General features: G+C 54.4%; 1 protein-coding gene across 1 annotated transcript in view; it reads left to right on the top strand.

The window, feature by feature from the left end:
• Nucleotides 1–4,756, top strand: part of NBAS (NBAS subunit of NRZ tethering complex) — a 317,592-nt gene extending 312,836 nt beyond the window's left edge. The window contains exon 52 of the mRNA XM_082744160.1: nucleotides 4,333–4,756. Within this exon, the coding sequence (XP_082600286.1) occupies nucleotides 4,333–4,608 (276 nt within the window). The 3' untranslated portion in view covers nucleotides 4,609–4,756. The remainder of the gene's footprint in view (nucleotides 1–4,332) is intronic.
• Nucleotides 4,757–13,002: the final 8,246 nt, after the last annotated feature.

Raw genomic sequence — 13,002 nt, 5'->3', positions numbered from 1 at the left:
AAAATAATTTTGTTTTCAAAATAATAACTGCCAAAGCTGAGACGTTTACAGTGAGACCGACACACTCCTCCTTGGGTGCTCCCCGTTTAAACTGGACAGTTGGCTTTACTATGGCTACACCCCCGTTCATGTCCCTGCCAAGAAAGGTTTCAGGTCCTCTTTCCTGTGTGTTAGTGTGTGTGGGCTGCGGTAACAAAGCACCACAGACTGGGCAACTCGAGTCACAGAAGTGTGTTGTCGTACAGTTCTGGGGGCCAGAGTCCAAGGTCAGGATGTCAGCAGGATTGAATTCTCCTGAGGCCTCTCGCCTTGGTTTGCAGATGGCCACCTTCGCCCTGAGTCTTCACAGGGTTGCCCCTCGGGCGGGTGTGTGTGTGTGTGTCCTCTCCTCTTGATGAAGACACCAGTCAGACTGGATTAGATCTGCCCATGTGACTCATTAAACCCAATTGCCTCTGTAAAGGCTCTTTCTGCAAGTGAAGTCACGGTCTCAGGTCCTGGGGGTTAGGACCCAACATGGCGATGGGGGAGGGGCACAGTTTGTCCCGGAACACCCTGGTTATGCCTCTCTGGTAAGTTATCCTACCGTAATGATTCCTAGAAAACACATACAGAAAAAAATTCACTGATAGTACTTCAGTAATAGCAAACATTTAAAAACAGCTAAAATATTCCAAGCAGGAGAAGTTAAATAAATGTTATCGCTATCAGTAGACAATTTTGTAGCCATTACAATTTTTAATACTAAAAACTATGTAAAAACAATAAAAAAATTTTTAACGTCATTAATAAGCTAGACTACAAATATTGTATGATTGTGAAAACATCTCTGTGCACATGGAGAATTACTGGAGAAGAAAGGAGGAAAAAGTCATTTTCTGGTGGTCCACATATAGACAATTTGTTTTTTAAAACTATTCCTACCTTTTTTGTTTTTGTTTTTGTTTTTTAAATTTATTTGACAGAGAGAGAGATCACAAGTAGGAAGAGAGGCAGGCAGAGAGAGAGGGGGAAGCCGGCTCCCTGCTGACCAGAGAGCCTGACTGGGGCTTGATCCCAGGACCCCGGGATCATGACCTGAGCTGAAGGGAGAGGCTTAACCCACTGCACCACCCAGGTGCCCCCTAATACTACTATTTTATTTTTATATTCCAAAAAGAAAAACAGAGTAGGTTAGGGGTAATGGGTGGTAAGACAGACTTTTAGGGCCTTAAGTTAGAATTTTGGTCAAAAACAAGAATGGGGAAAAGTTGAGGCTTAACAAATTACTGTGGCAACTCTGCAGTGGGACGGTCATGCCCAGGAAGGCTTGGGGGGCTCCAGGCACTCTGTACCACCGACGACCCAGCTGGCCTTGGCTCCCCCGAGGCAGGAGGCCTGGCAAGTGGAGAGAAGCAATTTGGGCTCTTGGTGTCCTCAGGCCATCCTTCTCTTCTCTGACCCTCAGGCTCCTTTTCTTTAAGATGCAGTTGTTGGAAGGAGTCTTCACAAAAGCCATCTTTCTTTCTGTAGTCTCTCATTCCCTATTTTGTCCCAAATACGCACAGAATAAGTATTTTACTTGTATGTGACAATTACAAAATATACTCTGGCCATTCTGGATCTTTTGCAAAGAGCTGGAAACCAAGTACAAGGTCAGAGAAAGGAAATAAGGTCAGCCACTTCCATTTTCTCGGCACCTGAAGACAAGACATTATGCCAGAATTTCTACACCCTCAACCTTGGCCTGGCCACTGCCCAGCTCAGTGCAGGTCAGCAGTCTCAGACTCAACCTTTCTTAAGGAGACCTCGGGGTGGGCCAAAGGGGCAATTCTGTATTTGATTTCCATGACTTCTGCCTTAGGCTTCAGGGAGTACCTAGAGAACTTTCAGAGAGTGGATGCCCACCCTGTCCCTGCCCGCCTGCCGCGGACCCCACCCGCCAGCCCACGGCAGCTCTCTGGAAGGCCGGGGGTGCATCCAGCCGGAAACCGATTTTAAGGAAGCCATTGCCCTGGAGAAAAGCGGACAGAGACGGGAGTGAGAGGGCCCGCAGCAGCTGGCATGGACAGAACCCCCGTCTCCTCCTCAAGCTGGAAAAACCCATCACTCCTTTTCTAGGAGACTTTCAGGCCCCCAAAGGGAGGGATCGTGAGTAAACAGAATAATAAAGGTGTCCTAGCCTTGAAGACTTGTTCAGGGCAGCAGAGAAGGTACTGCCCTGAGGTGTTTGGACGCTGAGCCTTTAATCTGTACATTTTATCAAACATTTGCCAGGAGCATCCTAGCACGAGTTCTGTTCCCGCCTAGAGGGCTAGGTGGAGGGATTCTTTCTTGTGAAGAGTGAGCAGAACAATAACATGCGCAGGGACTCGGGTGCCCCGTGTGTGTGTGTGTGTGTGTGTGTGTGTGTGTGTGTGTGTGTGTGTGGAGGCAGCAGCGAACAAAGAAAGGATGAGAGCGGTAGAATGATTCATTCACTCATGGATTCATCCCACAGGTCTTGCCGAGCCCCTAGCATGGGGCCAGCACTATTCTGGCCATCGGGGTTGCGGGGGTAAACAGAGAAAAGATCTTGGCTCGGAAGAGGCCATATTCTGGAGGCGCGCAAACAGTAGGCACGCCCGGGATGAGGGCTGCTGGTGCAGCTCACCGATGAGCAGCCCCGAGACACTGGGCACGTGACTTTGACCTCACCGGATGGGTTTTTTCATCCTTCAACTGCGGTAATGTCTCAAGGGGACTGCTGGAGGGCACGGAGGTTTGATCCTCCTTCCGGTCCAGCATCCAGTTTAATCAACACGCGCTCCATGGCCGCACGAACCTGCATTCGTGAACACGGTCATACGTCTGTAAACCGCACAAGAGCGGGACAAGAACACGATCCCTGCAGAGAATCCGCGTCCAGCAGCCCCCGGTCTGGCGGGGGAGACGGGTGTACGGATGACGATGGAGGGTACAGGAGCCGCGGACTGTGGAGGAAGGAGGAGTCCGAGGTTTGGGGAGAGACTTAGGGAAAATGTCATCCCGAAGGGGTGAGGGCCTTGGGGCCGACGTTTCTGTTGGTTTTAAAGGATCACCAGGTTGCAGGAAAGATGGATGCTCTCTGACAGTGGGAACAATTCCTGTTCCCAGAGTGGCTTTGGTTTTCATTCTTGAAGCTGGTGGACACAGTTGACCTCCTCGTCATGGAACATTTGGGAAGACCACGCTGTGTTCAATTGTATAACATAGCTGGTCTACACATTAGGTAATTGGCTGTGAAATGCCACAATAGAGGTTCCTACAACCAAATCTACTAACGGTGCGCAGTGACATTAAGAAGAACCGTCATGAAGCTGGTTTCAATGAGGGGCTTGGGGTTTTGAGTGTGACTAATGTTAACTTCATTTCTTACAAGAATATGGACAATAATATTAAATAGAAACGTCTAGGCTACGTGTCACAGCCATGGAGAACCATACAGACACCAAGCCGTAAGACGAGGGAGCAAACACAGGATAGCCAAGCTGAAAACAAGCCCCATGACATTGGTCTCCAAAGTGATAGAAAAATGTCTTAAAGGGCTGCCTGGTGGCTCAGTCAGTGATTGATTTCAGCTCAGGCCATGATCTCGGGGTCATGAGATCGAGCCCCACAGTGGGCTCAGGCTCAGCGCGGAGTCGGCTTGCAGACTCTCCCTCTTCCCACTTGTGGGCTTGCGCCCGAGTGCTCTGTCTCTCTCCACAATACATAAATCTTTTTTTTTTTTTTATTTTAAAAAGGTAAGTTAGGTACTAAGCTTTCTAGAGGCTTAAGCAAGAGTAGCCTACGGCCCTCCTGTCCCTTACCCTCTGTACATCAGCGGCGTTGACGGATGTATTTTCTCAGTGGAGTAGAAGAAAGGTCTTCCTGTTCTGGAGGGAAGGTTTTTCATGTGGGTCTACGGACAGGGGAGGTTTGGGGTTCCAGGACCTGGACTGTGGTGGAGCTCCAGGGACACGGTCCATGCCGCGGCGGGGAGCCTGGGCTCTGAAGTCGAGGCTGACCCACACGCAGCTCCTGTGCTGGCCTCCTGACGGCCACGACGTGACATGCAGTCGTCACCCTCACCTCCCTCACCTGGGACGGCTCCGGCCGCGTGGGGAGGAGTCGGGGGAGTGCGGCGGGCGCACTCTCGGCGGTTCCTGGCCGCGGAGAGCCATGCGTGTGAGCCTGCGCGGGGGACGGCAGAGGCTCCGCGGCGCAAGCACCGGTGACCCGGGCCGAGGGGGTGAGGCTGGCGGGTGGCGGAGGGGAGGGCGTGCGTGACGAGTCGGCTGGCGAGGACGAAGCGAGGCGTCGCTCATGTTGTGCCTGTCTCCTTTCCTAAAGGTGAACGACTCGAACTGTGACCCAGAGCTCCTGTCCCTGCTCCTGGACGCTGGGCTGCTGGCGAAGTGCGTCTCCACTGCCTTCTACCCGCACATGGTCCAGCACCTCCTGGCCAGCCCGCAGCGAGGGCCCTGGGACGCGGAGGGGCTGGCCGGACACCTGCGGGACGCCGGCCATGTGGCCGAAGCGGGGTCACTCCTTCTGGCCGTGAGGGGGACGCACCGGGCCCTGCGGACCTTCAGCGCGGCGCTGAGCGCGGGCCGGCACTGGGTGTGAGCCCGGCTTGGGCCTGCGTGGCCGCGGCTCTTCAGCCGCCCCGTGAGAAGGAGCCCCCGAGCCGACGGCCATCCCACAGGCGTTGTGGGAACCTGTGGACCGTCCTCAGTGGTTCCGACAAACCGCAAATAAAGCTGTACAGAAGCGACGAGCAGCCTTCTCGCTTGTTCTCTCTCGCGGCCACTGGTTAACCTACTTTCTCACTTGTTCTCTCTCGCGGCCACCGGTTAACCTACTTTCTCGCTGACTCAGGGAGACCTGACCCCTCTTCCTTATTTTGAGCTGCCCTTTCTGGTAGAACCCAGGGAATCGGGACATTTCGGATGTGCTGGTGGCCGGGGTTGCCTTTGAAGGGGAGAGAGTGTGTGGAGCGGGCAGTGGCCGGGGCGGATGTCCTCGGAGGGAGGAGGACCTTGTCGGGTTAGGGACGCGGTTCGGGTCCGGGGACTCCGGCGCTCTGAACCGTCGTCAGTCAGTGGGAAATGAGGGTTGCACTGTTTGTGTCACAGTTGTTATGTGAGGTTGTGTGTGAGGCTCTGTGAGATGCATCGCGCGGGCCGAGAAGTGTTGTGTCCCCCCCGCTCACCAGGGTTGCAGCCCGTGGGTCGTGATTGTGAGGCCACAGCCGGATCCCTGGGAGCACCTGAGGCGCCTACTGAATTGGGGTCCCCGCACGTACCAACGCCACATACTAAGGTTGGCAAAGATGTGCATCTGGAATCCGGATAACCGGGGCGGGGGCGGGGGGGGCGCTAACATTATCGCTGTGGGCTCTTACGCTCTGGGGGGGTGTCACATGGAAGGAGTGTCCCTGCGTGGGGGCAGAAGGAGTGCGGTGCGTGACTCACTGGCAGTTGCTCCCACGGCGGACGTGGGTGCCTGAAGCTGGAGGCTCAGAATGGAAGTTCTGGGCTTCGCTCTCGTGAGAGCCTCACCAGATTCAAGCCGCAGCAGCGGTCTGGGCGGCAGCTGGCGGGCCCACCCTCTGTGAATAACATTGCTTTACCTCAGAGTCCATGCCATCGTCTTCATCACTGGCTTTGCCTCCTTTCTACTCCTATGGGTGTAGCTACAGAGTGCCTGAACTAACTAACTAACTAGATAAATAAATCAAGTTTTCTTCATCTTTGGACCAGATTTATCGGCTTCATTGCCCAGCATCTGCCTTCTGACCCGTTGTCTCTACTCCTGGATGAGTTCCTTGTGCAAACCTTTGGTAGCGCCTAGAATTTGGGAATAGCTTACACAAGCCTCCAAAACGTTTTTAGAGGAAGGGGGTCAATATTTTTCTCCCCAGTCAGGTAACACCTGCGTGGAGAGAACTAAAAGGCCAGAAAGGCCTTCCTGGGACCCTGCGGGCACCAGCTGCACCAGCTGCACCAGAGGCCACTGATTGAGCCACTCCCAGGCCTACTGGTCACTTGGGTCTTCTCTAACCTTACAGCTCCCTTCCATCATTTCAGGTGACCGAAAGCATGCCGTGAGCAGTATTCTGAGATAACATAGTCCATTTTAATGGGATCCCTCCAGAAATGTTTTTCTTCAAACTGCAGAATTATAGGCCCTAGACAACCAGTATAACACCGTGACTCTCTAGATAAATAAACCGAGGGCCAGAGGGTCGAAGTGACTTGCTCAAGGCCAGCGGTGAGTGGTGGGTCTCCGCTGTGCAGTGCTTCTATGGAAGAGAGTCCTTCATATAAACTACGTTGCTCTGATCGGAACCATGTCCTCACCAGAAATCAAAATTTGCAAAGTTTGAGCAGTTTCTGTGGAGGTAAAAAGAAAATGTAGGAATGCACTCGATTTATACAAAATGCAGAAATACTCCAGGAGATCGAGTTGGTCTTTGTGTTGGTATTTCGAATGTCTTTAACATAAATGTTAAAGAAATGAGATAATCTGATGTCTTTCTTACTCGAAAAAGCTCCTAACAATGATCTCAAACCTGTCTCTTTGAACACCAAGCAGAATAAGAAAGGGCTGCCCTAGCCGTCGCTCTCCAACCTCCTAGCTTGGCTTGCCTGGACAGCAGACCCAAGGCTGGGCACGGTGGGCCTCTTAGATCTGGCGGCAGCTCACCTCAACTCTGGAGCCTCGTGTTCTTATGCACAGGGAGGGCCAAGACCTCTTTCCAGATGTTTGCAGTTCAGCCGGGTCACGCCGCATCGTCACTGCTGCCCGGCGTGGTCTGGGCCCTGCTGGATCCCCCTCCCCCACCCGTCCACCCTGGGACTCCTCTGCCTCCTCGGGGCTAGGCTGTGTGTCAGCTGAGGGAATTCCCCACCCCAAACACTGACCCCACGCTTGGAATGTGTTAACTCATGTCATCATTGATAACCTTATAAGGAAACGAGGAGCAGCGAGATGGTGTAGCTCGTCCGACACAAAACGGGAGGTAACAGAACTGCGAGGCAGGGGGAAGCGGTTCAGTTCAGAGCTTGGCCGCACGCTGTGTGCATTTCTGTCCTCGTGGTCCCCCGCCGGTGTCAAGGGACCCGGGTGAAGTCCCTGGCGGACGTCTGAATAGCACCACGCTCTATTTTCCATCTTTTCTTTTCCATTCATGAGCTGATAATATGGCAAAGGGGCTCTAGAATGTTCTTGGAGTCTTTCCAACTGCCCGTTGGTATCCTGGCCTGTTCAAGCGCGCGGACACCGAAATGTCCAGACGCCCCCGCTTCCCACACAGTACCCGGGAGCCTTCGCTCAAACCTTCCCTGGCATTCCACGTCTCCCAAAATGTGCACATGGCTTTGACCCCCGTGAATGTTCTCTGTAGACAATTACGGCATCTAGCTAGCATACCGAGCTGGCTAAACGGAGGATGAGTCAAGCACCCGAAGTGCTAATATCCGTTTGGAAGGTCGTCAGGACCCGTGGTTAATGATCGTAGCTGCCTATTAGAATCACCTGAAGAAAATGTAAAACCTACTGATGCTGAGCGCCCCCCACCCCTCAACCCCAACCAGTGAGAATGATCTAGGGGTGACGGCTAGAGTATGGTAAACCACAGCCAGCCGGGGAACCGGACTGATGTCACTGGCTCCTCGTCTCTCAGTGGCCATGTCTGCGGCCACTTGCCTTTCACTCAGAAGCAGACGAGGAAAATGTGACGGGATCTAACCTGGCCTGTCTGTCTGTCAGCCCCGCTCTGGAAGGGTGGACCGGTACTGGAGGGTTTGGAGCTCTTGGTCTGGGAGGGCTGGCCACGGCCTACCCGTCCGCGGGCCCTCACGTGCCCGGGTGAGCAGGAGCCGCCTGTAAACAGGAGAGATTCACCAAAGGAGTGAAAAGTCCTCTCCCTTACTTAACCTGCGGCTAAATTTAGGTCTGGCGTGGTGGCTCCCGAGTCCGCTGGCTCGGGGTCTGAAGGGCCCTGCCTGTGCAACGCTAAGCTTCCCCTTGCAAACTGGGTGTTGTATTTTGGGAACGAAAACTCAGCCCAGTAAACGCAGCCGGAGGGCGTCCGGCGCAGCTCTGCCCTGTCGTCGGGGAGAGGCTGCCCCTTGCTCGGGTTCGCTAGGAACGCAGCAGCTCTGTGCTCTCAGTGAGCGCCCACAGTTGGGACGCTGTCTCTCTTCTTAGTAAATTTAAAGTCATTTTCAACTGGAAATGGCTTAGAAAATGAGAAAATCGGAAAACAGACTCCTGGGTGTCGGGCTTGAAAAGAAGGAAAGGGAGAGTCTTGCATGAGCAGCCGTGCTGTGGGCTCTCTCCCCACTAACCACTGCGGTCCCGATGGGGCTGGAGCCTGACGCGGCTGCTGCCGGTCCCGGAGCTGTGACGTGGGGAGCCCGCTCGGGCTGGGAGCCAGCTGGGCGCACAGCAGACTGGTCAGAGTACAACACAAGCTCGGTTCCGATGGTGGTGGTGAGGGCCTGGAGTGAGTCTCTCCTCGCCCGTGGGAGCTCTGGAAGGGGGCCTCAGGGCACAAGGGGCCGACCTCAGAGACCAAGGCCTCCATAGCAGTCGGGCAGCAAGGGAAGCCATAGGGGGTGTGACAGAGATGGCCGTGGAAGGAAGTGATCTAGTGGCAGGCCTCACCCGCCAGTGGGAAGGGCCTGGATTGGCGTTTTCACTGAGCTGGAGGCAGTCCCTTCACCTGATGGAATTCGGGTCCTGAAGAGCCACAGGCCTCAGCCACGCGGAGCCCGGCTCCCGCAGGGGGAGAGCTCCCTGTGGCATGTCAGGACAGGGAGCGTATGAGGGAGGAGGCTGGGGGTCAGAGGGGACCACCTGCACAGGCGGGGGCAGGGAGGGGTCTCTGAGACCCCCAGGGCCCTCCCTAAGTTCCTGTGCTGCTCTTGGGCACCTCGAGGGTCATAGACCCCCACCAGGCCTGAGCTGGGCTGAAGGCAGAGCTGTCGGAGGCTCGCAGTGCTGTGATTCTGGGGGGAGCGAGGTGGCCACTTTGTCTACAAAGCAGGACTGTGACCGGGGCGTCCCGGAGTCTGAGGCACGGGGCTGGGGATGAGCCACACAGATCTGTCGCCCCTCAGGCTCCCGCAGCGGGTGGCCCAGGCGCAGGGGTGAGGCCACCCTGTCCCAGGGACAGAAGCTCAGCACAAATCGCCCCTTTCTCTTAGAAAAGAGATTGACTGCCTCTTCGGGGCCCATCAAGTTCTCCAGTGCTGCGTCTTTGGTGCTGCCGATGGCTCCTGGCACTCGCCCTCCGATGCCGCTTCCCCCGCCTCCCTTCTTCGGGTGAGCCCTGCTGTTCATGGCTTCTTCCCTGGAGCCGGACAAGGCCTCTCCCGTCCTTTGATGAACTCGCCTGTAGCCCATTCTTGACGACTCCTTCGTTTTCGCTACAGGAGCGTTGCTCTTTGCTACTACAAGCAATAAAGTAACACCAGGAGCAACGCAGCGAGCACCTGTGTGGGTGCCGGGTCTCTGCTATGCCTTAGCGCTCGGCCCTGACCTGCCCCGCCAAGCAAGTAGATGCTGTCCCCTGGGGATGTTCCAGAAGCGAAGTGGGAGGGGTTGCCCTGTCAGGGAGGGTTGGGAGCACCGCCCGCCCCCCCCCACCCCGGTCTGATCCCGAAGCCCAGCGCTGGTGCGAGTCCACACTGCTTGAGAATTCCGGCTTCCCGGGCCCTGCGGGTCACGGTCGTATCAGTGGCCACGCGCTCTGATTCGGGGGGCGACCGCAGCCAGAGGGTCTCCTTGTGTGGAAGGGATGACCTGACCCGTTGGGCAGCAGGCAAGTTCTCTGAGCCCGCTCGTGGTCACTTCTTAGCAAAGTGGACGCTTTTCTCCTCCGGCCCGAGAGAAGGATTTAGAGAAAAGGCCTCGTTCCGGGGGGACCCCACACAGTTGGTAGAAAGGACCTCAGAGTAGATGGGATACGACTGGTTTCTTTGTGGGGGAGCAGGAAATCAGCCTTGTGGGGGGGAGGGATGCCCGGGGGGGTCCTCCAGTGCTGCCTCCCAGCCACCCCCCTGCCCAGACCCCTTGCTCAGGGCCCTTGACAGGTGGTCTGGGCTCCTCCAGGGGGTGTCTCACACAGCGGCTCGTCCCGGAGCAGCAGCGGCAGCCGTTTGCAAATCCCACTGTTGGTCCCGGGCAGGCGCCTCCTGAGCCCGCTGGGGCATTCCCCAGGGATGCTGAGCATCTCTGTGTCCGGCGTCCCCGGTGGTGAGGCTCGAGGGAGCGCCGCTGAGCCCTGCTGGCCTCCCACATCCTTGTCCGCATGTGGGGGGTCAGGTGCCTGTGTGCTCCCTTACGACTTCCCGAGGGCTCCCTTATGTGGCTGTCAGCTGCAGCAGGTGCGGGGGCTCTGCCCACCTGGGCCCCAGGCTAACCTACCCAGAGCCCTGCCCCCCCTCTCTACTCCAGGGCCCCCCGCAACAACCACCAGAGCCGCTCCCTAAAAGCCACGAGCCGGTCTTGTCTCAGCCCCCAGTCCTCAGGCTCCGCAAGCCAAGCTCCTGAGCACAGTCATCAAAGCCTTTCACTCGGTGTCTGTGTTGGTGACTGTTTTTTCTGTAACGTGCCTGCAAACGTCTTCACAGCAAAGACGCTGGACATCATCATTCTGAAATGCATTCTAGAGAGTGTAGTGAGCCTCACGCCCAAACAGTAGCCCCAAATCACAGAGCTGGGGTGGGGATGGAACAAAGATGAACCTGGTGTTCTGTGAGGTGCAGACTCCTACTGAGCCCCATGTCCTGAGTAGCAGAAGCAGTGTGTGTGCCTAGATTTGGTAAAAAACAAAACAAAACACATACCCTAAAGTTTACCATCTTAACCATCTCCAAGTGTACAGTTCAGTAACGTCAAATATAGTCACGTTATTGTGCAACCAATCTCCGGAATGTTCTCCTTTTGCAAAACTGACATTCCGTTTCCATGAAACAAGTCCCCTTCGCCCTGGCCCCAGCCGACAGCCACCATTCCCTTTCTGTCTCGTAGACCGGATTATTCTAGGAACTCCGTGGGAGCAGCTTCATACAGATTTACCTCTTAGCGACCGGCGGCCTTCGCTCAGCATGATATCGTCAGGGCTCCTCCACGAGGTAGCACATTTCAGATCGTCCCTCCTTGTTCTGGCCGAGCCCTCTCCCGCTGTGTGTTGGTGCGGACGGTGAGCCCAGCGAGCCCGCCGGAGGGTCGGCAGGGAGGAATGAGCCGTGAGCGGTCAGTGTCCTAAGATCTTGTTCACGATCTTCTATTCTAGACTGTAAGGTCGGTCTGTGGCCCATGTCTGTAGGGGGGAAGCATCCTGGGCTCTGGCTGGCGTACACCCCAGGCGATCACGGATTAACCCCAGGAGGAGAGCTCACGGGTGCACGGGCAGAGCCTCAGCGGGGGAGTCCCCGCCGTGAATGGATCCCAGGAGCACAAGCCTACAGGTTGCAGACGTGGGTCTTAAAGCCTTCCTTGAAAAGGTGGCCTCTGACCTGCAGACCCATGCCCAGCGGCAGGGGCAGAGGAGGGAGAGAGGGGGCGGGGCGGGCTCCCGGTTCGGAAGGCAAGGAACCTAGACCCCAAGGTCAACCTCTATCACGGTAAAAAAGAACCGCTTCTAGAAGAATCCTTTTAAAACATGAAAGGTGGGTTTTGGTCTTGTTTTCAAATCAGAAATGGTGTTATACTGGATTTATACAATATACAATTTCAACATGGAATGATCTTAATAATTTTCTTCTTTGATCCAAATTGAAGAACTGTATTAATAATTCTCCTAATATAAAAGCGTCTTTTACTTGCCTCTTTTTAAATTCTTTGCCTTTCTCCCATAGGATCTAGGGGATGATTGTGAATCATTTGTTTGCTCTATGCCTGGATGCAACCACAGTATTTGAGATGAAAGTCTTACTTTAGTTTTCATAATGAATGAGACTGGCTTGTAATGTTTGTGCACATACATACCCTCTGTATCAAAGGTCTGAGGTTTTAGATGAACTAAATCCAGCTCTTTAAACTGAGAAGTACTGGGACGCCTGAGAGGCTCAGTTGGTTAAGCGGCTGCCTTCGGCTCAGGTCATGATCCCCGTATCCTGGGATCGAGGCCCACATAGGGCTCCCTGTACGTCAGGGAGCCTGCTTCTCCCTCTGCCTCTCTGCCTGCCTGTGTGCTCTCTCGCTGACAAATAAATTAAAAAAAAAAAATCCTAAAAAAAAATAAATAAACCGAGAAGTACTTTTAATGCTTTAAAATCACTGACCTTGCACAATTATTAACCATATCTTGAAAGTTTGAAAGAACTAACTCGAAACCATTTAGACCTAGTATCTTTTACGGAGTTAATTCTGGCATTTTCAGGTTTGTCTTATGGTAATCTGTCTGGTCAGGCTGTCCACTCCTTGACTCAGTTGGGAAGTAATTAGTATTTTCCTCAGAAGCCCTCCATTTCTTGAGATTAAAGATCAGAGCATAAAGTTTATAAAATGAATTTCTCTTCATGGCTGTATTTTTTATTGCCTACAATTGATCACTTCTAATTTTGTGGGTTAGGACTCCCTCCTCCTCTTCTTTGATTGGGCAAACTGAAGTGTGGCAGGGTGTTTTGGGCGGTTGAAAGGCCACGTCCTCCAAGTTTCGATGATCACGTTCGCGTTCCTATTTATTTCCGACATCTCGCGATTGCTTTGTTGGAGTTGTTTCAGAGTTGTGTCTGTGACTTCGTGGACATCTGCCCTTCCCTTCTAGTTTCTGGCATTTCCCCCACTGTCTGAGAGCGCCTCCCGACCTCTGCGAGCGGCCTCTTCACCTCCAGCGTTGTGCTTGTCTCCCCTTTCAAGGGCCCAGCGAGGTTCTGGAGGATGAGGGGTGGAGAGTCAGTGTTTGCTACGCCCCATCTGCTGTATCTAGCTGCTAGTCCTCTACGTCTGCAGCAGGTGGATGGTCTTGCCTGGGTGGAGTCTGGGGAGAGGCTCCCCCTGCTT

Source organism: Mustela nivalis (genome assembly GCF_964662115.1).
Source record: "Mustela nivalis genome assembly, chromosome: 8".
Lineage (NCBI taxonomy): Eukaryota > Metazoa > Chordata > Mammalia > Carnivora > Mustelidae > Mustela > Mustela nivalis.
This window is presented reverse-complemented; position numbering and strand designations above follow the sequence as displayed.